The sequence below is a fragment of the Mastigoproctus giganteus genome, chromosome 14, assembly GCF_048544385.1.
Source record: "Mastigoproctus giganteus isolate SK-2022 chromosome 14, ASM4854438v1, whole genome shotgun sequence".
Taxonomy (NCBI): domain Eukaryota; kingdom Metazoa; phylum Arthropoda; class Arachnida; order Uropygi; family Thelyphonidae; genus Mastigoproctus; species Mastigoproctus giganteus.
In genome coordinates this window covers 42,938,865-42,964,545 of record NC_143588.1, presented here as the reverse complement: position 1 = coordinate 42,964,545, position 25,681 = coordinate 42,938,865, and the positions used below count along the sequence as shown (strand labels likewise).

Sequence of the window (25,681 nt, the reverse complement as noted above, 5' to 3'; positions counted from 1 at the left end):
TTTTCATCAGTTTTCATGGATAGTGGATGACGTGGTCATTTACAGTCTTTTACATTCTCTTCCTTCTAAAATTCTTTTATGCCATCCAGACATGTGGGGTTCTTGGCATAGTATCTTCCCCATAAACTTGACATTAACAACTCATAACTTTCGGTTGCTGTTTTATTTAGTTTTGTTAAAAATTTGAAGTTGATTCATTGCTAGATTCTTTTTCTGGAAAACTGCAAAAAAAGAAAAGGTAATGAAAACCTTACAAAGTGAATGTTGGAATGTGAATTGACAGAAAACTAGGGAAAGGTTGAAGGTCAACTGCTGTGCCTCTGTTTCAGAGGTGGCAATTGATGTGTAGTAGTTGCACGTGCAGTCTTTTATTTAATAGCCACACCTCATATGTTTTCATTAAATTATTTCAATAAATAAAAATGTACTTGCTTGGGTGCTAGTACTTAAGAAACTTAGATGTTTTACTGAAGCATCTAAAATAAATTCTGAAACTAAATATTGTACCTCTACTAGAAACTTCGGTCTATAGTTTATGCATTTTAAACATACCTAGACTGAACCTTTTTCCTTATTCACTTATTCGTGGAACCGCTCTTGGTTATATATAAAATGCTATTCTTGTTAAGAGTAAATAATCTTAAAAAAATAACTGTGCATTATTACTGCATTTGGCACTAAGAATTTACATAAAATCTGTGAACTCTTGGGCAATTTCTATACAGCACTAAAATTAGATTTTTTTTATTTTATTAGACATTACCTATACTGGAATTTTCCAGTTTGGCTATGTAGAAGAGAGAGAGAGAGAGAGAGAGAGAGAGAGAGAGAGAGAGAGAGAGAGAGAGAGAGAGAGAGTGTGTGTGTGTACATATGCGAGGTGTGGCAATAAAGTTCCTGGACTGGTGCTATTGCAATCAATGTTCTAATTCAAACTTCTTCCATCAGATGGTGGTACAGAGATTGTCCAGCAGGCTGACAGGTTGCAAGTAACAACCATTTCATTAGTAGCATTAATGTTCTTTGTCACAATTTTGCAATAGAACAATAAATGTATCAAATTTTCTTCTGGGAAAATCTGTAAGAGAAACATATGAAATGTTAAGAACTGTTTATGGCGATGAAACGTAAAGTCGCACTGGTGCATTTGAATGGTATAGGTGGTTCAAAGATGGATGTTATTGTTATTTGGTTTTTTTTTTTTTTTTTAGGAGCATTAGCAACCAAGGCCATATTGCTCCGGGGATATGCGGTGGTCATTCCCTGACCTTTCCGCGTCCTCGATATTTGGTGGTCACGGGCTCAAACCCCGGTCTAATCAAGAAGTGTGTGCGCGCTACACACTGCTGCTCCTGCCCACGGAGGCATCCCAAAGATGGATGTGAAGATGTTTGCGATGACTCAAGAAGTGGGCATCTGTCAACCTCTCGAAATGAGGACAGAGTTGCAAAAGTTGGGTAAACTGGCAAGAGATTGTTGCTTGACCCTTAGAATGATGGTTGAAGAGTTGAATAAGGAGACAATTTGTCAAATTCTGCATGAAGATTTAGGGAAAAGGAAGGTCTCTTCAAAATTTGTGCTGCACAGCTTACAGATGAGCAGAAGTAACAACCAGCATCCTCATGCAAAGTCTAAGTATGCCTGTATACCTGACTTCATCCATCCAGACTTGTCAAAACAATCTTAATTTCCTTGACTGTACTGTCACTGGAGAGAAGTGTTTGGTTGTTTTAGTACAACCCAGAGACAAAGGATCTGAGAATGCAGTGGACTTCAAACTTATCACTAAGGGCTAAAATTTTTTGTATACAGAAATTCAAGATCAAGACTATGCTAATCATGTTTTTCAACAAACAGGATACGATTCACATGGACCTTACCTGGAGAGAGAGACTGCATTCTAGATATAGGCACTTAAAGGCTATTGAAGCACATTTTCCAGGTGAGGCTGCAATTTTAAAAGAAAGGCAGTTGGTTCTTTTTGCATGACAATGTCTCCGTTCATTCTGCACTTGTGCAGATATTTATGACAAAACATAGCACTTTACAGATCAACCATCCACTCTACTCTTGCAATCTAGCACTAGAAGACTTCCTCTTTTCCAAGATGAAAACTGTCCTCGACAGAAAGAGATATGTTCTAAACACATAAAGAAAAATGTAACTTCTAAACTGAACATTATCTTGTTGGATGCCTTTGCCGACTCTTTTCAGAAACTTTTAGAATGGTGTAATAAGTGCATTCAATCAGGTGGTAATTACTTTGAATTAAAATAGCACCCTTTTTGAGCTCCTTCATTTTGTATTCTTTTTATTGCACCAGTCCAAGAACTTTATTGCCACACCATGTATATATGGAGTTATTATTTAAGTGTCCATTATTTATAATTTCAGTTATCAAAGGTTCCAGTTTGTAAAAGTAAAATCTTGTGTATAGATGAAAAAACACAGGCATAAAAGAAGTTTATATGTATTACAGGTAAGGTTGTAATTTTTCTTACATCTGCAGATTTTCAAGCACTCTCATTAAATATCCTTCTAAAGGTTAAAAATGATCTTTACACATATATATATAATGCATAAAAAACATATTGCTGTTTCTGTAATTTATTTTTTTATAACTAAATATATTTACTTACTTATCATTTACCATCTTTTTCCTTTTTAATCTATTTGAGGAGGCTGAAAATAGTACACTTCGTACTAGCTGTGTATTCAGTTCTCACAGTTTTCTGGTGTTCCAGACATAGTTGATTTTGGGGTTTCCTTCACCCTTTCTTATAATTAAGTTTTGACAGTTTAACCAAACTTAAATATAAAATGAAGTGGAGACACTTATTTCACATCAAAAAATCCCATTTTAGTCTGAAAATGATGGGATCACAGAGCTCATACAGATATGTAGCCTGTAGCAAGTAATTGTACTAAATATGGGGATTGTATGCTTGATAAATTTAAGAAAAAAAAAAAAAAAATTTTTTTTACATTTTGAAATAAAATCTTCATTTTATAGTTAAGTTTGATGCTCTACTCAATATATTAAATTTAATGAAAGGTTCAAGGGATCCTTCTGTGGTGAGAATCAGGTGCTCTGGATGCATTGACTCCCCTCCCCAGCCCTCAATTTGAAAATCTAGACTCTCAATTTTTGTTGCAATAAAACTAACAAAGAAAATATGCTTTTACAAGTCAAAGCACTATTATTCAGTTGTTGTGGAATCTCCGGTGTAAAGTTTTTTTTTAAGCAAGACCACATAAAACTTTCACTGGCAGAAAGTCTAAGTATACCTGTATAAATATAAACATGCAGTTAATAACAAATGAATATGACTTACATTATCTTGCAATTTAGAAAGTATTCTATAATTTGTTGATGTTAAACAATTATAACTTTTTTCCAGAGTCAGCCATGGTTTGTCCCCAGTGCTGCCTCTACAATAAACACCTTTACCATGAGGTGGCTTATTAGGACCATTACTTTTGGTAAGTGTCCTCTGGCTATTTATGACTTGTTCACTAGCAAGAGCAGTATCTTCTCTGGATTCTACTGTCTGAGATAGGTGATTTTCAGTTTTACTTTCTGTAGATTGGACTTGAATAGGAATAGTCTGTTTCTCATTGTCTTTAGATTTTGAGTTGTCAGTTGCCTACAGAGTTAAAAAAATAAATAAAATATTCTTATTTTGCAGGTTGCACAAAGTGACAGTGAAAAAAAGTTTAACTATATTATGCAAATTTTATGTTTTAATAAACTGCTAACAGTAGCAAACACAAGAATAGTTCCATTACAGGTCAAATTCAATAAGTTAAAAAATTATCAGAAATACATAAAACAGTATAAAATATATTCTTATATCAATGCAAGCCACCATTTATAAATTATATGAAAATTCCACTATTAAATAAAAAATCTATGATTATTGGCAAAATGATGCAAAGAAGTAAGCTTATATGGCATCAGCCAAAAAAAATCTTCATTTGTCCATCACTTCTAATAATTTGTCTAATCCTTGAAATTTATTCAACTTATCTACCTCCGCGCACACACACACACCAAACAGGAGTTTTTTCCCCCAACAATTAAGGAAATTCTGGAAGAAAGCAATTTTTCACATCTATCCATCTAAGTAGATTTGCTTTGCATGCCCACGGTTCAAGTTTTTGTGACTACCAAATACAGTGCTGCTTCTTGTATATTCTCTCTCTCATGAACTACTCTAAGTGTGGTTGTCCCACAGCATAAACAGAAAATTTATTTATTTTTTTTTATCTTCAACCATCCTTTTCCAATTTAAATTATGTTTCCTTGTATGGGTTGTATGAGAAGGAATAAGGAAGCCATTAGCATTTGGCATGCTTAATCCATTTAAAGCCATAAACATTTCAATCAGGTCTCCTCACAGGTGTCAAGTTTCAAGATTCTGTAACTTACAGAAAGATATATATATTAGTTGCGATGGATGAATGCAGTGCCAGTAAATGAAGAAACTTGTAAGGCAAGCCCAAATGTCAAACAAGCACAAAGAACAACACAAAAGCTGAGAATTAGCAATTTTAGTTTTTTGGGCTGGCCATTCACAGAGTAGAGCATCAGAGTTGGTTGTGCAGGTTTCTCCTCCAAGCCAACCACTTTCAAAGTGAGGACACATTAACATATAGTAAAATTAGACTTTGTTTTTGTTGTTCTTTTATTACATTTAAAAAGAATAAAAACAAACAAATAGGCAGCATATCTTACAGCCTTAGAGGGTTTACAAGATACTGATTGTTTTCTCCTTGCATAATACACAATTAAGTATAAATACAACTGAATAAAAATATCTCCTTTATATAATTTAATTTTAACAAAAGATTCAAAATACTTATATACAAAGGCCAATTCTTTACATTAGATGCTGAAATCTCAGTGAACACAGACATTCCCACCCCTTTTTTGTTGCGCCTGATACATCAGCAAAGGTATCAATGTGGTTAAAAGCAAAGTCGAAGCTCATAGTTTTGTGTTCTAAAACCTTGGAACACAAAACTATATTAAACAAGTTGGTGCAACATTCTTGTCACCAGGTAAGATTTAAAGTACTGCCTTGGATATGGATTTTTTTTTTTTTTTTACAAAAAGAATACTTAACTCATAACTATAGTACTAACTCCTAATGTTTATCAGCACATATTCTAAAATATCTTTCAGTAAAGTCAAATTAAAGATATGAGCAATTATTGTTAGCATGTTTGCTGGCACTGATGTATATACACATAAAACGGTACCCCAAATGGTGTGCCATCATGACACATGTATGTGATAATTCTTAAGCAATCAATAAATGAGTTATGTAAAAACACATGTAATTAACAAATGCTTGATATCAGCACACTGACTGAACCGAGCATTATGTACAGCAATATATATATAGATATATATATACAGCAATATAAAAAAATATATATATATATATATATATATATATATATATATATATATATATATATACACAGTATGTGTATTTTCAACTATATGCTGTAAAGACTTGGTACACAGTTTTATTTGTTCTTTGCTTATATTGAGATTACTTTATGTATATGGAATTAAAGTTTTCATAATTTGAAACTTCAAAATTTTATCCCATGTACATAAACTAACCTCAGCACAAGCAAAGAACAATCAAAACTGTACACAGTCTTTAATGCATGTTGGTGATAAAAAGAAAAAAAAGCAGGAATTTCTGCAAATAGTGCAGAGTTAAATCAGTGTGCCAATATTGAGCAAACTGTTAATCTCTTGTGCTTTTACAGCACTTGTTTATTGACCACTTAAGAATGATGATATATGTGTATCATGGTACATCACTCTGAAACATACATATCAGAGGCAGAAAATTTATTAAAGGAAATAAACAGTTGCTTAAAAAAATAAGCTTCAGCAATACTTTACAATGGTTGCATTTCAGTTTAGCTATCAGCAACTGTTTGCTAGAATGCATTATTTCATAAATTTCTCTTGTCAGACAATATTTTCAGTGTAGACTATCCTTGATGGAGGTCTGAGTCTGCCTTGTGTTACATATTTGTAAATTAACTGTTCATGTTCTTTACTTGTTCAATAATTGCTATAACAGTTAAATGTAGTGATTGAAGATTTAATTTGGTAGTAAAATTAACTGTATTTAATTTGACAATGTGTGTCACAAATGTGAAGAGTTAGTACAGTACTGTGATTACACATTTAATATACTTCTACAACACGTGCAAACTTAAAAAAATCGTAGAAACGTATTCTGCATTCCATCTGCAATAGATGACAAACTTCTGCATTAAGCAAAGTTTATCATCTATTGCAGGGAATTAAGTCTTGCTGTTTCAATAGTGAATACTATTTTAAGGGACAGTGCATGCATAAAAGAACATGTTAAAGGATCAATGCATTTAAGATCAACAGTGATCACAAAACAGCATTCAGGTGCTATATTGAAGATGGAAAAGCTATTAATAATATGGATGGAAAATCAGATTCAGAAGCAAGTCCCCCTGAGGCCAGTGGCCATTCAAAGTATTTATGAAGATATTAAGGATAAGTATGGCGAACCTCAAGCCAACTTTGTGGCAAGCAACGGGTGGTTTAATAGGTTCAAACATTGTGCTAGTTTCCAAAACATTAAAGTATGCAGTGAAGCCACCAGTGCCGATTCTGCAGCTGCAGAGAAATTTTGTGATGTGTTGGAAAAAACCCCTTCTAAATCTCCACAGTCCTCAACTTCCTCAGTGGCGTGCTTATCAGCTGGAGAGTTAATTCTGGCAACGATGCTCGAAAGATAATACTTGCTGATGTTTTATCTTTTGTTATTTGATGTTTTTAGAATACTGGTGTATTGCATTCAAGCTTGTCTCCTCTCTCTTTTTGTAATTTTATAATTTTTCCTGCACATAGATAAAAAAAATTTAATAAATAATTCTGTTTACATGTTCGTCAACCATTTCTTTTTTGCTTCAGTCAAATTCAGTGCACATAGTTGCGAGTGCTGCATAAGCATTTAGGGAAATTCTGACTTACGTAGAGTTCTGCAGAACGCAACCCTTATGTAAGTCAGGGAGTGGCTATAGTCACTTTATCCAAAATATGCTGATTTTTTTTTTTATCAATTTTTGATTAAAAAAACGGCATATTTTTGATCCAAGTGGATTGCAGAACACCATGGAGGGTGGTTTTAAAGAAAAAAAATATGGTTCCAGTTTAATGGTTCAGTGGTTAGTTTATTTAATCAGAAAATTTCCTTTCCAAAAATTTCTTTCATTTATATCACTTTGTTCAATTTTTCTATTAGAATCAAGGAATAGTTAGGTGAGGAAGGGGGTCCCACCTACATCCATATGTGATCACATATATCTGAAGTAATAAAAATACATAAAACTGTTTCATATTTCACTACTGATTCAACTGTTTTCATTATACACAAGGCAAAACTCAATGCCAATATCATGAAGAAACATATTCAAAAAATATGTTCTGTTAATGTAATAGATCTTGCCATTGAAAGTACATTCTACTAAATGTTCCATTTTATTGAATGAACAATCTGGTAAAATCTGATTTTAGCACAATTTACTGGAACCTATATTTTTGATTTAACAGTCCACAAGGGGGTTACAAATTGTTTCTCTTTCCTTCACTCATTTTCAAACTTAAAAGCAAGCATAGTCCTCTCAATTTAGCATATTCCACAGCAAGCACAGATGAATATTTCCCATGAAAAGCAAAATAGCTAGTTTTTAGAATACTGGTGGATTGCATTCAAGCACATACTAAGTAGAAATGTGAGAATTAAGATATTACAGATATACTGTAACCAGCAAGAATTAAGATATTACAGATATACTGTAACCAGTGAGAATTAATATATTACAGAAATACCATAAGAACTATAAGATGCACAAAAAACTAGCAAACAACATAATCATAAAGCAAAGAGAACTATTAACAAGCAGAAAGCACATGTGTGCTGTCCCAACTGTTATAATCACCGTGGTGACCAAGAAGTGCTGGTAATATTTGCATATATTATCTAGATAACCCTGTATTACATTCATAATCATCACCCCCATAATTTTACATACCACTCAAGTCAGATTGACCAGTCTCTAGTTGCCCTCTTCATCCTTATAACTGTCTTTATGGATTGACAACACACTGGCACTTTTCCAATCCAAGGGAATTCCATTCCCAAGTCTAATGAAGCCCTTATTATGATTTAATATATATCTTATTACTTCCCCTTAGAATAATTAGATATGTGCCCTCTACCTAATGGGACTTTCTTGCCTTCAGGATAAAAAAAAAAAAAACAAAAAAAAACAACTTTTGTGCCTGAAGGCACAAAACAATCACCTGTAGTTTCCCTATTCACTGATTTTATAGCACTTAGGTTTACTACTGCTGTTTCTACTTGCTGTTGAAGGGCTTTCATCTGTAAATATGGATGTGAATTACCCATTCATAAATGAATGACTGTCCTGTATTCTTTGTGTAAGGGACCAACTTTAAAACTTGTCCCCTTTTAATTTCTTTTTTCCCAGTGATTTCTCATACTCTGTCTTTAGAGATTTTTAATACTCTACACCTGTATGATGCTATTTTTTGTTCTGTTAAACTAGCCAGGTCTTTATTAATGCACCTCAGCAGTCTTCTTATGCTGTATTTTCTTAACAATCATGGCTTTTGTGATAGCAGCTTTCAAGTTATTCCATAATTGCAGATTTATTTTTCAACAGCATTAGTTGTTGTTGGAGGTTTTACGGCGCAATGAACAGCATTAGCAAAAGCTACTCAGTATTCAATATATTTTTTTCATGCTATTGTATATGAACTTCCACAATACTTCGCTTAAATAGTATCAATCCTTTAACATATTTTCAACAAAATATTTCAGCTAAATTATACCATTTGTCAATGTGTTGAATAATAAAAAAAAAAAAACGGCCTTAGCTCCATGGAGCTGAAGGTGGATCCGTGAATAACGTCATGTGAAATGAAAAAATACAATTTAAGCTTAATAAAATTAGTTTTATTTTATTCGGTATTTTCATTTACAGTCAACAATAAAGGCTTGTGGTAATTAAAGTAGGATATATAGTTGAAACAATCCAAACTATTAACATTGCGATCGAAGGCCAAGTCGATACATGATTGACCACGCGTAGTAGATTTTGTAGGATCTGATGTGAGTTTAAGATTGAATGTTGATTCCACAAAGTCGAGGAATGTGCTTGCTTTTCAACGTTAGATTTGTGATTTTGTCGAAATCGTTGAACACGTTTAGTTGATGTAACTTTCGGCATCATCACAACTTAACTAAATGAAACACAACCGCACTGCTCGACAAGTGAGAAGTAACTGAGCAAAGGATCTTCAGAACAAATGACATCATCCCACTGACACTCAATAACTATGCTTCATACTGCTTGAAACCAGTTCAAACAGGTTACGGGTGGATGGTGCAAATTATGCAAGGAAGCAAGTTTATACAATATCAACCTCCCCCCTCCCAATAACTGTCCACCTCAGTTTTCTACCTGCTTTAATTATTTAAAGAAAAACTGACTAATTCTTCCTTAAATTTATTCAAACTACCTGCTTCCACAATGCTGAAGTTTGGTCAGTCACTCTCTGGCTAAAAGCAAATTTTCTCACATCTATTCTGCAATCGTCCTTTTCCAATTTAGGTTCTCTTATGTGTGTATTCTAAGAAAGATTAAGGGCATCAAAATTTAGTTTACTCAATCCATTTAAAGCATTAAACAATTCAATCAAGTCTCCTTGCAGATACTATTGTGCACTTCTGTTAAAAGAAAGAAAAATTTTCAAAATTTATTTCAATTTTTTTTTTAAATTTAAATATAATTATGAAAAAAACTTATGTATTTTGCTTCACATAGAGAAGTAGACATCTTTAGTGAATATTTTGTTTCACGTTGTCTTATTCCAAAACAACAAAAAAATTTCAACAAACTACTCGTGTGAAATTGTAGATGTTTATAACTAGTGGGAGAGAAGAAGCCAAGTACCCTTGAACTACAAATACTTAATTCAAAACTTCTTAGCAGCATCGGTGTTGATCAGCTCCCATGCTTCACAAATAGTTGCAAAGGTGGTAGCACTGTAGATTTTTTTAAAAATTATATTATATAGATACACATGCAAAAACTCTTATTCTTACTCTCTGAAATGTATAAAAAAACTGCTTCAGAAACTACTGAAGTAAAAATTTGTCTATACTCAGGAAGCTTGAAAAAAATTTCCGATTTTTAATCATTAATTTGAAGGGAAGTGCACAATCACTATTTGGAACTACAATTATATGGCTGGGTTAATTTTAAGAATTTCCTTAAAACAATTTAATAATTCTTAGCACAGCCCACTTCTGTAGTACTAACATTTCAATTACTTAATTTGAAATTTTGCTTAAGCACAGATGTATACAGCAAAATTTGATAAGTCAGTGTGCAATTCTTAATTGAAAGAAATTACCTGCAAAGGCACGAATGAATTAAGGGCTGATGTTCTGTGTCTGTTGCACATATTTTCTTGGGGAGGTTCATAATAAGTTCTTTCCTCTGGTTGCTAGAAAATTTAAAAATACTCGTTTGGAATGAAATAAATGGAAAGATTAAAAATAGAAGGAAAATTTAATACTTCTTTTTAATTACACAAATTGACTTTGAAACAGAAATAATAATGATACATAATGTTTCTACTCTGTGGTTAGGAACGATGCTTTAATTTTATCATTATAATTTATTTACTTGGAATTAGAGAGGAGGGTTATATAATCAAAACAACTGCATAATTAAATATGTAGAATACTGTCGTTCTGGGAAGGCCTACCTGAAACATTCATGTTCAATTCTTGCGAGCAGAATAGTATTTACTAATTACTGCAGATATCTAAGTATAATGCAGTGGGCTGTCATGGTAGAATAAACTGTTGAATTGTACTTGTACATGTTTCAGATGGACCTGTGTGAAACTGCAACATTCTAATAATTGATTATATGACATATATTTAGTTATAACATGGTGGTTCATAAGTAAGGAAACATGTTTGACTGTAAATAACAATGCTATTTTAAATATATATTTTAATTAATGCTAGCACAATAGAAAGGATATATATAAATGTAAAAGAAAAAAAAATTACATCTGTACAATATGGCTGCTATTTGGGTCTTTATGATTTTGTAGTCTTTTGGGCATAGAGGTATACACAACAAGTACAATTCCTCAGAAATGTTATCAAATTTTCTAAACATTGATTGCTGAGGTACTAGCAAAGAGCTGTGCTTATTAGTAAATATTTTATCCTTTAAGAATCCCCACAAAAAAGTAATCTGGTGTTAAATCTGGGGAGTGGGGTGGCATTCAGTGGAACCCTGCCATTATATCTACTGACTCTGGAACTTTTTGCATAAGAATTCTTGGACACAGTTTTTGAATAGTGAACTGGTGCTCTATTCTGCATAAAAAATAATGTTAAAAAAAAAAAGTAGATTTTGGATTTCATTAATAGAATGATTTTGTCTCTTAGCAATTGTAGATAGCTATCACCTGTCATGGTTCCTTCAAAGAAAAAAGATCCAAGAACACCTCCTGTACAGATTCTAGCCCAGACTGTCAAGCTGTTTAAATCCTTGTTAAAGAATAAATGACAGTTGTTAAGAAGGTAATAAACACAGTTATGACAATTAACAGTTCCATTTAGTTTAAATGTGGCTTCATCAGTCCACAAAACATTGTAAAAAAAAAAACACTGGGTTGTGGCTAAAAATCATTTAGCAAAGTTCTAGTCTTCTATTTGGGTCATTCTCCTTCAAACTTCAAACTTTGTAGCAATGTGGGATGCTAATCCTTGCATTTACATTCCTTTGATCTATTTAAGCTTGTTTTTGTTTTAAGTTCCAAAAGTTATGTTTTGAGATTTTTTCAGACTTCTTTTGATATCCTGTTTTATAGGTTCCAAATCAGCAAATGTCTTTGAAGAAACACAAGGTCTGCCATGTTTTGGTAGATTGTGCACTGTTACCACTTCAAACTTCTTCACAATTTGCTTTATGATCTTTTTTGTGAGATTTATGTCAAAAAAAAACTTCTTGAACTGGCATGCAACTAATAATAATTTATTATTATTATTATTAAATAATAATAATAAATTAGATCATAAACTAACTTGTACATATTTACATCAGCAGTTCTTCAAAATAGTTTCCTCTTATGGACCACCCTGTAAAACCCTCTATATTTATATCTAGTTAAAGCATTAAGACTTGTATTTTCTGGGAAGGCTGAAGACTTCAAGAAATAAAGAATTTATGCTAAATTAAAAAACAGAATATATCAACAAAAAAAAGTTATCCAGTAATTATAAAGCAGTGACTCTGAAATGTTTCCCACTCAAGTGTTGTGGTAAACTAGTTGAGAATCACTGTAGATCAACATTGCAAATGTTAAATAATAGTCATAAGAATTTATCACTACTATGCAAAATTAAACTATAAAGCAATGTAAAGCAGGACTTTTTTTTTTTTTTTTTTTTTTTTAAGGCACATTCGCATATATATGTATAAGGTGGATATTTCACTTCTAATTTGATATACACACTTTTTTGAAAAGGAAAAGTGTGAAGTTTGCTTTTTTCCCTTGGTTTACTTTCCTGCGAAAGAAAAATTTCAAAGCATCATTTGTCAAGAGTGGCATCTCCTAGTTATTTCAAGTAATTGAGTAGAGACTCGTTAAAGATGATACTTTATCTTTTTCATCATGTTTATTGATGAGTTATTCAATAAAAGAACAATCATTTTCCATTTAACATGTGGGAGGCACACAGCTAGAATTTAAAACAAAAAAAAACTCTGAGAAGAATGTTAAAATTAACTGTACAGTAGTAGAACAGGATTACATGACTAGGGTAACCTAGTAGAAAGAAAGGAAAGATGTGGTTTCTGTGAAATTAGAGGGTCATACATACAGGAGCATTATAAATGTGAGAAAACAACACCTGTAACTTTATAAATATGAATACAATATCTTAATAAATTTGTTGTCACATTTAAGAGTTTATCTTTTGTTTTGCAGATCCAGGGTTTCAATTATTTTTATTTTTTATTGTTTTTAAATTATTTTTATTTTTGTATTTCTTTTCTCTTTTGTTTTCCATTTTTCTTATCTGACTTAGACGTCCACAAGTAATAGAGGCCTTGGTTAATCTACCCCTGTATAATTAGAGAATTTATACTGTAATCTTAAAAAAAAAAAGTTTACTGTGAAAAGTAATAAAAGGTAATGATTTATATTATAGGAGAAACAATTTGTAAATTAGAACCAAATATCTAATAACAAGTTTAAACATATAATGGAAGGGAGGGGGTTGAGAGAGAAAATAGTTAAGGATTGCAATTAGTGCTATGTAACACTTACAGAATTAAACTCAAAGTCTGTAATTTAACAATAACAGTAAATTCTTGAAACTCTGGCACCCTCGGGGTTCAAGAGCTACTGGATTTTAAAGTTCAAGGGTCCTGCAAGAATCTTATAAAGAAAGAAATTTCATTTTTTTTGCTTGGATTCTTAAAAGACAAATTTGATCATTGATGAGTGCAGGATTACTATTTTAATATTTCTAGATTATAAAATATGTCAAATTTTAAAGTATTCCACTTTCTGAAGTGCCAGATTTCACAGTTTATTGTATTAAGCATTACTTATTTATGCTTACCTGTGTGATACTATGTAATTATATTAATGTGAAATTCAGAATTGCAGTGTGTGTATTAGAAAGTAATCAAATAAATATATTGAAAATTAAGAATTTTAAACTGATTGTGATAACTGCTTATCTTTCATTTTATGACTTAGACATCAGAGTACTCTTATACCTAAAAGTTGTGATAAAATTCCAGTGTACCTGACACTCGTGGCACTGTACTACACATTCACCAAATTCAAGACGTTCAGTGAAAATGTGTAGTGTGGTGGAATCAAACTTTGCTCAAAAATCGAAGCTTGCATTGCTATTTTTTATGTAAAGAAATCTAATTATTATTAGTAAGCTATCAGAGCACTTCTGTGGCTGTAAGGATCTAGGATCCCATACTGCTAAAATTAAACTAGCAGAGTACCCTTTTGTACCTGGAATTTTTATTTTTTTGTTTGATATATCTTGTGCAGTTCTCATGTACCTTTCCCTCTATGTTATTACTTGCTATTGTCTGAACTATTTTACTTCATATTTCTTGTACAAGGTTTTATCAAAATGTGTGATCAAATGATGATAAATCACAAATATAAGGTGGGTGCGACATGCCAATACTTTGGTACTTCTCACATCTTATTTTTAGTATTTATTCAATGACCAAGCCATGCACCTGGAATTTCAGGTGCATTTCTTCTATAATTCTCTTAATGAGCAACCTTTAAATGATGATTAAATGTGATTTCAGTGCTGAAGGTCCACTGTGATGTAAAGAAAACTGCCTGAATGTGACAAGATTGAACCCTGATTTGGAACAATCCCAGGAAAGCACAGAGTCTGTGTGGTGTGAGATGGTTAGTAGCAAAGGAAGTGGGCAGATCACATGATACCAATGAGTGTGATAAGTCTCTCTCTATATATGATTTGAATGGGCAAATTAGTCTTAGTGCCTTATTATGGGAAATTAACTAACCACTTATCGAATGGTAATTGTGAACTGGTAACTTGGCATGTGGGGTAAATTTTGGAATTAACATGTCAGGAGGCATGAACGTGTCAACAAGCATAAACATCCTTGATCTGGTCATCACTTGTCATGGGGTAGTGACCATAGTGTCCTAAAAGTGAACAAATAGTGATAAAGGTTTGAGTTTCAAGAAAGGGGACTGTTGTGGACTGGGGATCTTTGAGGATCTTTCAAGGACTCTTATCAAGTGGGATGAAATATACAAGAGTAAAGTACAGTTACATTATGGGACAAGCTTTCAATGCATTTATCATCCAAGCTACAAGCACATTCATTCCATTCACAAAATACTGAAAAATCAGGATGTCAAGATGGATAAAAAGGGATAATGGATAATGTACCTTTGCAAGCTTGACAGAACAGAAGAATGCGACCCAGAAAAGTTTCAGAGTGATTGAAGATTCAGATTTCCACAATAAATATAAGTTGATTTTTAAAAACCATACAAGGGGTTAGGCAAGAAAATCCGAGTATGTATAACAAACTACCCTAAAAGAGCTAAGAATGGAGACAAGGAGTTTTATTCATATGTAAATGCAAAAGAACAAAAGAAAACATAAAAGGGTAAACCAAATAGGATCTTTTCATAATGGAAATAAATAAAATAAATAAATTTTCTGTTTATACTCCGGGACGACCACACCGGTCAGAGGAGTTTCAAGGTAGAGAGAATACAAGAAACAGCACCATATTCAGCAGTCACGGGCTTGAACCTGGATCACTCAAGGCACGCATACTTATGCACCCACACGCCTGACCACTCGGATACGGTGGCCTTGGTTCAATCACAGATAATCCAGCTAAAGCCGATAACTTAAATACAGTTGAATCTTGTTAATACAAAGTTCAAGGAACCTAAATTTTCATGTTTTGTTTTGTAGTAACGAGGTCCCCTAACATGTCAACATTTTATCGTTTTTTTTTTTTTTGGCACATACTATATTATATATATAAGAATAATAATAAATAATAATTATATCAAAAATAAATAAAATAAATTAATAAAATAAAATAATAAAAATAAAAAAAAAAAAACTTTGTCTAACAACACAGTAATAGGAATAACACACATTTTAAAGATTTTATTTTATTTGTAATACAAACTAAGAGAAAAGCAATTAACAGAAATGAAAATATTGTACAGTATATATTTTGACATATACAAAATTTTAGTATCACATTAAAAAGAATTAATCTTAATATAAAAGAAGCCATACAAACCATTAATTTTTTGATAAATTAATCTAATTTAAAGAAAGAATTCAGTGTTCTTTGCACAGTTTTGTCCTATATGCATTTTTAAATACAGCACAGACATTATCAAATGCAATAGTTGTTTCTTTATCAATATTACTGCCAACACATTCTTTATTATGTTCAATGCATTTTGGGCATCTTTTTTTAGATGACAGTGTGTGTGCTTCTTCACTTTAGCTGTCGCTGGTAACGAAAACATCGTTTTGCTTGGTGCTCAGCAGCTCTTCTGGTGTTGCATTGCTGTGGTAGAAATTACATCATGTACCTTCAAAAACTCTTCAAATCCACCAATAAAATCTATATGCTCCTTCAAATTCCTCAATGTTGCTATCACATTCGTCTGCTGGACCATGTTTTTCAATGATATTCCCTCCAAAGCCACTCTTTCTCTTTCTGAAGCAGTTGATTATTACACTTGATGCAATACTGTCCCAAGCAATAACAAGTTTATGGATAGCATCCAAGGCATTCCAATTTGGCTGCAAATTGTTCCCTCCCTCCTACGTTGAGGATGAAGTACCTTATCAGGCAGGTTCTATATGCTCCCTTGTGGTTATAAATAATGCCTTGATCCAGTAGCTGCATACAACTGGTGGTTATGGGAGGTAATAACAACAGCCGTATATTTGTCAACTTAAGCGTCTCGGCAGAATGTGCTGTACAACAATCTAGAATAATCAAAATGTTCATTTTTTTTCTGAAGCCATTCTATCCACTTTTGATAACCAAGACTGAAAAATTTTGACCATAAGCCAAGCACTTTTATTGGCCACATAATCACAGGGAAGTTGGTTAACTTCTTTAAAACATCTTGGCTTGGAAAATTTACCAATCATAAGTGGGCATAGTTTTGTATTGCTATCTGAATTACAGCATAACAGAACAGTGAGTCTTTGTTTACTTAATTTTCCACCATGACATGACTCCTCAAACAGCAAATACATTGGCAGCAAATTATAAAATAAACCTGTCTCGTCAAGATTAAAAATATCCTTTGCCTCATATTTTTCAAGAATGGACTGTACAGAACACAACCAGTCTGTAGTCTTTTCTTTGTCGAATAATCCACACATGCCGCAAACATTTTGTAAAACCAAGTTATTACTGTCTTTAAATCTTTGGAGCCAGCCACTGCTGCATTTGAAGTCCCTAATTCCATGTTGCTGAGCTAAATAATTTGCTTTTTCTTACAAAATTGGACCTGATATTGGCAAATTACATGCACGCATTTGTTGGTACCACTGGAAAAGTTTTGTTTCAAGTCCCTCGTGGTTTGAACCAGGATTTGTTTCCTGTTTTCTTTATTGCTGCTCCAGTATCATGCACTTAAGTTTTTTTCAGTTTTTCAGTATTGTAGATAAAGTAGGTAAAGGGATGTTGTATTCCTTTGCAATGTCCGTTTTGCTGCAGTCCATCCTATCAGCCTCTTGTATAATTTTCAGTTTAATTTCCAGGCTTAATTCCGTCAGTTTACGTTTTGTTGCCATAGCACTACTAGATGAGATTTAATATAAACAAACTTTAAATTAATTTAAAGAGACAAGTTCTGAAAAAGACATTAGCTCAGATAAAATGGCACAAAAAATAGATTACAGTATACTGTAGCAAAAGATTCTTTGAAGTGGCGTAACTATTGCAACTGACCTTTTCCCATGGAGAGAGAATTTGTATTAACAAGTTTATGCAAACAACTTAGAAAAACTGTTTAACATCTTATCTTTCACAATGGTGATTTTCATAGTGCACTTAAGTTGTAGTTACCATAAACTAACGGCCTCCGTAGCCGAGTGGGCAGGAGCGGGAGTGCAGTAGCACACGCTCTTTGAGTAGACCGGGGTTCAAGCCCCTGACTGCTGAATACGGTCGATCTGCCAACCCGCACTGGACCAGCGTGGCAGATTATGGTCCATATCCCTCAGCATGAATTGTTGAGGAGGCTTCCACCCTGCAGTGGGTTGATAATGGCTGCACTTTACTTTTTTTTTTACCATAAACTGGTTTTGTTTACACAAAATTAAATTCTAACAAGTCTGTGCCATCCTTCAGGAAGCAGGGTGGCCAGAAGCAATAATAGGGGCAATAATCAGACAACTGTGCCAAGATTTGTATTAAACATACAAAATAATGATATTTATTTCTCATAGGGGTGAAAACGAACTTTGTAATACATATTAACCGTATTTTGTAATAAACAAATACATAGAAAAGTCTATCCTTTTGCAGGGGAATGGTATGTGCTTCATATAAATGAATACTTTATAAATGAGTAATCTACATTTTATTTATAAACCTATTTTGTATTAACAAGATTTCACTGTAGATACTTTGCTTAATTGACACAGCAGAAAGTTCCCTTTCGGCTGAGGGATATTGTACTATGTACTTCAGCACTGCAGGCTAAGTGACGTTGTTATTGAAGAGAGCCTAGCAGAAAAACTACTCAACTTGCAATTGGATAGGGACTTTGGTACTGGCACACCTGTCATATTGAAGAATGCTATGAAAGAGTGATGTCTCAATCAATCCAGAAACGAAGAGTTCAGAAGGAGGGAGATGGATAATTAAGGACTGGTCAGGTTTAACTTAGTAGTGGGAAAGACATGGATTACAACATGACTTTTTTATGGGAAAATATTGCTTGATCACCTGATAAACTACAACGATGCGATCTCATAGGATTTGGATGCATGAAACAATTTTGACATTATACGTTTATTAGACTTCCACTGAAAGAGTACCAGATTAATTTTATTTAAAAAAGGGGTGATTTTATAAAAACATTCTTAAGAGATATATAACTATTGCAGCTGTGAGCTTGAAATTTTACATTTTCAATGATAACAAGTATCCTTGACATCTTTTGTAAAAATTAATGGAGAATTTTCATTAAAAAATACTGTGGATATGTGATATTAGACATTCTGTGAATAGCAGCATGAAGCTGCTTAAATTCTTTGTAGAGAGCAATACAAAAAAAAAAGTAATAACAAAGTGTACTGCATATTGCTTTTCTCTTGATGTAGGAGAAAATGCACATAGTACCACACAGAACTATATACAATAAATTGAAATAAAGAAATTTAGGATTTTTGTAGCCCCCCTTCCCATTTAAGTGTGATATACTATGGACACCTGAAATCTGGAAAATTCCAAGATCCAGTACTGCTCAGCTCTCAAGGTTGCCAGATTTCAGAGGTTAGACTTTGCCAAAATTTAACTTAAACAAAAAAAAATGCTACCAAAAAATATATCAAAATGCATTGCATGCATGTTGTGACTTTCTAATGAAAAGAGCTTTACCTTGTCTAAAATCTTAACTGTACAGTTCTACAAACTTACTTAATGTGGAAAATTCATTCAAATTAGAAAACTGCAAGCTCTGACTCCTGCCCAAAATATTCATGATATGTTGTTAAGTCCAGGTCAAAAGCCTCAAGCTATGAAAGCTATATAAAGTAATTGTACATGTTGGGCATAGCCTCTTTCGGTACATAGCTATGAGAAAATTGGGTTTGCTACTTAGTGCATTGACCTCATATTGTGAAGGGGCACCTTATCACAAGTTGCCTTGGTATAATGTTACTCTAAATAAAAGCACTGCTCCAATGGAGTAGTATATTGCTTTTTATTTGAAGTGTACATCACTACCCATACATGGATTTCGACTCTGATTGCAGTCTCATCAATCAGGAGTTAGGCACTATGAAGACCTGAGAAACCAGTGACAAGATATTTCCACAATATGCAAGACAGTGCTGCAAGTAAAGCATAGTTAAATCTAGGGCAAAAGCCTCAAGCTGTGAAAGCTCTATAAAGTCATTGTACATGCTGGGAATTGGGTCTCATTACTGTGTTGCTTAGGTCTTCACAATGCCTATTTGCCCACCGATGAGACTCCAGTCAGAATCAAGCCTAGGTCTGGGTAGTGGCGTACACTTTTAATGAAAAGCACTATACTTCTCCATTGGTGTAGTATCTTTTATTTAGAGTGCTTGGCTTCTTGGTTTCCCAGGCTTCTTGCATCATTTGCCACTACTACCATCTTGGGGAAAACTGCCTTCACAATATAAGATCGACGCATTAAGTAGCAAACCCAGTATAGCTAGGTACAGAAAGAGACTATGCCCAACATGTACAATAAGTTAATGATTTTTAATTTCCTGTATTTTCTTCTGACTGTATTTGGTCAAGCCAGTAATTTCACAACTATTACCGATTTGGAACTATTTTTGAATCTGGTAAAATATATTTATCAAGTTGGATTCAATATTTACAAATAAATTACCAATGCAATATCTTGATACTCTTGGTCATCATCTTCACCAATATTCATTTTGTTATGGTGGAGATTTCCATCAGATGTAGGATGTTGCTCTGTATAATATTCTTTGGTATTATCCAAACTTGGTTGCAATGATATGATACGCTCAGGTTTTTTTGGTGCCATCGGATAGCGAATATCACCTGTATAAACAAACCACATTTGAATACAAAAGGAAACTATTAATATCAATATTTTCAGCTCAGCATCATTGAGTGGACAAAGAAAGATTTTAATTCTAAGAAGTTAGGTATGGCTAAGGGAACTTTCTATACCTTTTACTTTTTGTAAATTTTGTTGATACTCTTGCTCATTGGTGTTCATCTTGGTTATGGCAAAGATTATTTCTGATAGAAATAATCTTTGATCTCGTGCCAATGAATAGTGAATATCACTGGGCATAGCTGATAACTTTCCAAAGGCTCTAGGATTAGGCATTCATAAGCAGGAGGTTTTTTGGAAAAAACAGACAAAAAAAAAAAAAAAGGTTTTGGAGAAAACAGGAGTTCTTTCCTGAAAAACAGCAGATTTTTTGGAAAAAGCAAGAGGTTTTTCTATATAATTGTTTACCAGTGTGGTATGCTTTTAAACATTGGCTTACCTAATATTTTTCTGTCTGTAGATTTCAGTTTGAATTATCTGTTAGACATCAACTGATTATGATTGCTTCAAGAAAGGTAACTGTAGCAGATTCTGCACTTCCTCAGAAATGTAGAGTTAAAAGTTTTCTTTATAGCAATAGCACCACTGTTGAGACATGGCTATCAAGAGTATTTTCAAACCTGCACCAGAAAGGGGTCAAAATTCAGTCCCCCCACTTGCTTAAGTATTGTCTGAAACTAAGCATTGCTATAAGGAATCATTAAAATGCTAAGAATGACTTGGGGTAACTTGTTATATTTCATGCTTCCTTTGATCAGTTCCCTAACCAAGGACAACTGTACATCAGTTCTTTCTTTTTCAAAATAGAATCTGGTAGGGTCTCACATTGAAACTAACAGAACTGATCTGCAAAATATCTATTTACCATCAGTGATACTGTACTGGAAACTTTTTTTTTATATGATTATATTAAATTAAATACTTAATTTAATTAACACTTCCAGTAACCCAGTTGAGCAGTTTGCTATCTATGAATTCTGTTTAGAGGTAGCAGACTTTCAAATACCATAAGGAAACATGCTTCAGTCTTAGGAATTCACATTAGAAAGTCAACTGGTCATTAAACTAAGTCTGCAATTTATGAAGCTTATTCACAGAGTCACACAGCTTCTGCAATGAGTATAATTAAATATTTGAAGTTCACTGGAATATATCAGCATACAAGCTTTTTTTTATGCTGATATGTTCTTGTATAAACTTATTTTAATATTCATGATGTATTGTCTCTGCACTTGTCTCTCATTGGTCCTTTGTAATCATGATTGGCTTGCCTTTTGGCTGTTATTTCTAGACTATCCGCAATGAGTTAAGCTGAAAACCAACTTTAAAATAAGGCTTTAAATTTTTTTATTAATCTTCACTGCTTTCTGAATTGAGAGAGAGAGATTTCATCCCTAGGCCAAAACATATGCTTTTTATTGGGAATGAAAAGCTGCTGCAGAACATTTTTTTTTTTTTTTTTTTTTTTTTGCTAAGTGAATGATTACAGAAAACTATTTTCAAGAGTTTACTATGGCCATATTCTTTAATGAAATGAAATAAAAATTCAGACTTTAATCAAGTTTTACTAAATGGTTTTATCAAAACTCTAGTACAATGATGGAGAGAGAGAGAGAGAGAGAGAGAGAGATTCAAATCAAGTCAAAAAGGGTTCTTCATTGTAAATCTGGAGACTTGGCAGCTATGATTGGATAATCCCAACTACACAACATGGGCCTCTTATCTGGTCAACAGAGGCAAGATTTAATACCACTGAGCAATTACAAAATAATATAATTAGGTATATATGTTTTAGAGGGGAAAGTTTCCTATAAATAAAGGATATCATGAATAGTTTATTCTCCAGATTTGCACCATTGATTGAACGAAGAAATATTATTGATATGGATCTGAATCAGTTTTAAATAAAAAAAAACAAACTTTGTAATAAAATTTTTAAAATAAATTTAGTAATTTAAGTATCTACAATGGTAACCTTAAATGAAATGATTATGTATTTACTTTTAACTAATGTATAATTAGTATCTTTAATACAATACTGTATAATATTTTTAATGTCATATTGTATTTGCATAAATAGACATAGTATAATATTAAAATATAGCTTATTTTGTACTTTTGTTGGACTGGTTATAGTTGGTTGGCCCCAGCAGCTCCCAATAATTTTATTCCTTTTTTTTTTTTTTTTTTTTTTTTTTCTCTCTATAGGGAAATCCTACCAATGTTATTGGCTCTGCTGACAGTTGTGGCCTAGCCACCTGGGCTAGTCTGACCCTGGCCTAACAGGATGATAACACTGGTCAACAACTTCTTCCCTGAAATAATAATTTTGAGAGATTCTTGTAGGAAATATATTTGACAACTCAGATATGCTTAAAGCGTTCTCATTACTCTCAGTTTTCAAATATCGTAAGTTAATGACTGAAAACCAAGACCTGTAGTTGGTTTAATAATATTTTCCATTTTATTTATTTTTCCTAGAACATTTTGGAGATTTTTAGAGCATTAGAGAATGTTCCGGAACATTCTAGAATATTGTTACACGCAGAAGAAAGATTGGATTGTTTCTGGAAGGTTCTAGAACCTTTGATGGAGTTCTCTAGGAACACTGAAGGCCACATAGTGAAATAAAGGGAAAATAATGAAATGACTGGTTAAAGAAGTAATGCAAGACCATTTGGACAGCCATGCAGTTATAGTGCAATGGATTTTTCAAGGGGCGGTCTTGTCTAACCAATCTGATAGGTTACTACGAGCAGTGGCTAAGGAACTGGATGCAAAATATAATTCTGACATCATATACTTGCCTTTCAGGAAGGCTTTTGATACTGTTGCACATAAAAGACTGATATTCAAAGTGGAGCAGTGTGGCATTAAGGGCAAGTTGCTGCTATGGATAAAGGGATGGTTGAGTGGGAGAAGACAGAATGGTAATCAATAGACACTGCTCTTTGTGGATTAATGTCGTTAGTGGAGTCCCCCAGGTTTGGTGTTGAGCCCATTATTGTTTTCTATATTTATCAATGATACTGATGAAGGCATATCAGGCTTCTTGTCCAAGTTTGCAGATGATACAAAGGTTGGCAAGGTGATTAATGACTGTAATGATGGTATGCTACTGCAGCAGGAGCTAGAAAAGTTAGGCAGATGGGCTGAGAAAGGGCAACTGATGTTTAACTTTGACAAATCCAAAGTACTGCATATGGGTAGCAGTAACCCCAGCGTAACTTTTCGACTGTGTGGTACTACACTCAGGGTAGTGCAGCAATGAAAAAGAGTGAGAGATAATTGTGTCACCAGATATGAAGTTTTCAGAGCAGTGCAGACATGCTGCCTGGACAGCTCATGGTGTTTTGTCAATGATATACAGAAACTTTGCTAGCAGGGATAAGGGATGATTATCCTTTTGTAAGGGACAATCACCCCATAAGGCCATGGTTAGGCCACATCTTGAGTACTGTATACGGGTCAGGAGGCCTCACTTTAAGGAAGGATGTAGATCTGCTAGAACAGGTGCAGAGAAGGGCAAATTGGTGAAGAGAACAAAACAGTGCTCTCACCTAGAAAGGCTTTAGTTCTGCAAATTGCAGCATCTTGAGACCAGGCACCAGTGGGGGAGATCTGATTGAGGTGTTTAAAGCCTTGAATGGAGGGGGCATAAATTCAAAGTTGAGGAAGGAAGTTCAAGGAAGAACTGGACAAACTTTTGGAGCAAATGGATGGGTGAAACGGGAAGTATTTTTTTGGCTCATACTGTATAAACTTGCTTTCTTGCATCATATGCCTTTACTAATGCTAAAAAAAGGATGGTTTTAGGATAGATGTGTGGAAGTTTGCTTTCAGCCAGCAGGTGGTTGATTGTTGGAACAGGCTTCCATCTGTTGTTGTGGAAGTGGATGGGTTGAATAAATTCAAGGGAGAACTAGACAAATTCTTGGAGGGTACCGATGGGTGAACTGTAGCCGAGTGGTCAGGAGTGTGAGTGCAGTAGCACACGCTCTTTAAGTGGACAAGGGTTCAAGCCCTGGACTGCTAAATACGATTAACTTTTGTATTGATGATTTATCGTAAACTACACTAACCTGGTGGTCGTGCCAGAGTATAAACAAGAGCTTTTTTTTTTTTGGCTGATGCTATAGAAGCTTGCTTTCTTGCATCATTTGTTATTACTACTACTACAAACAAGTGACAGAACCACTACACCAGTGGTTTGCAACCGGGGTGCCATGTAATTTGGGTTTAAGTTACTTAAAGTTATTATTATTATTTTTTTAATTTGTATATTTATTTCATTATAAAAAGGTGTACGGTATCCATTGTACCATATCTTTTTAATTTTGTGGTGATCATTATTTAGTACCTCTATATAAAGAATAAAATTATTATATAGGTATATATTAAAAGGTTGAAAACCACTGTGTTAGGTATCTCTTTTGGCCTAGGGGTGCCGTGAAAATATTACCGGGACACTAAGGGCACCGTGAACCAAGAAAGTCTGGGAACCTCTGCACTACACTGTCATAGAGGATGGAAGAGTTGCAGCATGACTTGCTGTACCACAGCACAGATTTTCATTAATTTGCTCAAATTTGATATGTCTTTCATTTTGCCCTGTCCCTGCCATTGGTGAACAAATTGGTGAAATGCCTCTTGGCTGGAACAAATTTTTAATGTTTTCCAAATTTTGTTTTTACACTAATAATTTTTGTGATCCTGTGAACAAAAACAAGTATTTCATTCTAAGAATAGAGATCTTAAAAATTAACTCCTGGCTCACATTAACTTATTTGTGTAAAATGCTTCTCAAATAAGTAAAACTCTGAAATTAAACCATGTTTAACTAATTTACATTTTGATTGCTGTTTTATGAGCAACATTCACCAATTGAAACTCAGACTTCACTAAGCCCATTCAAGATATGCAATATCAACATTCTCATTGAGAGAGTATTTTAGTAAGGTCAGCTGTTGTGTCAGCTTCTACCGATTTCCACAAAACAAGGTTATAAATTCTTTCTTCCGTATTATTTTGGTTTTATTCAAATTTCTCTATTAATAATAATAATGCGTGTTAATTTTCAATTTGAAGGTAAATTTTTCTCTTGAATTATCTTCTCAGAGTATGCACTGATGTCATTTTCTGAATTAAAAATAAATAAAATGAAAAGAAAAATGCCCTTGA

The 25,681-nt window shown here is 33.4% G+C and overlaps 1 protein-coding gene across 1 annotated transcript in view; it reads right to left on the bottom strand.

Annotated features, from left to right (window-relative positions):
• LOC150075087 (uncharacterized) overlaps window positions 1-25,681 on the bottom strand; it is a 119,662-nt gene that overhangs the window by 9,386 nt on the left and 84,595 nt on the right. The window contains exons 5-7 of the mRNA XM_090389088.1: window positions 20,303-20,481; window positions 10,517-10,609; window positions 3,336-3,647 (exon numbers count right to left, since the gene is read on the bottom strand). Of these exons, the coding sequence (XP_090245214.1) occupies window positions 3,336-3,647; window positions 10,517-10,609; window positions 20,303-20,481 (584 nt within the window). The remainder of the gene's footprint in view (window positions 1-3,335; window positions 3,648-10,516; window positions 10,610-20,302; window positions 20,482-25,681) is intronic.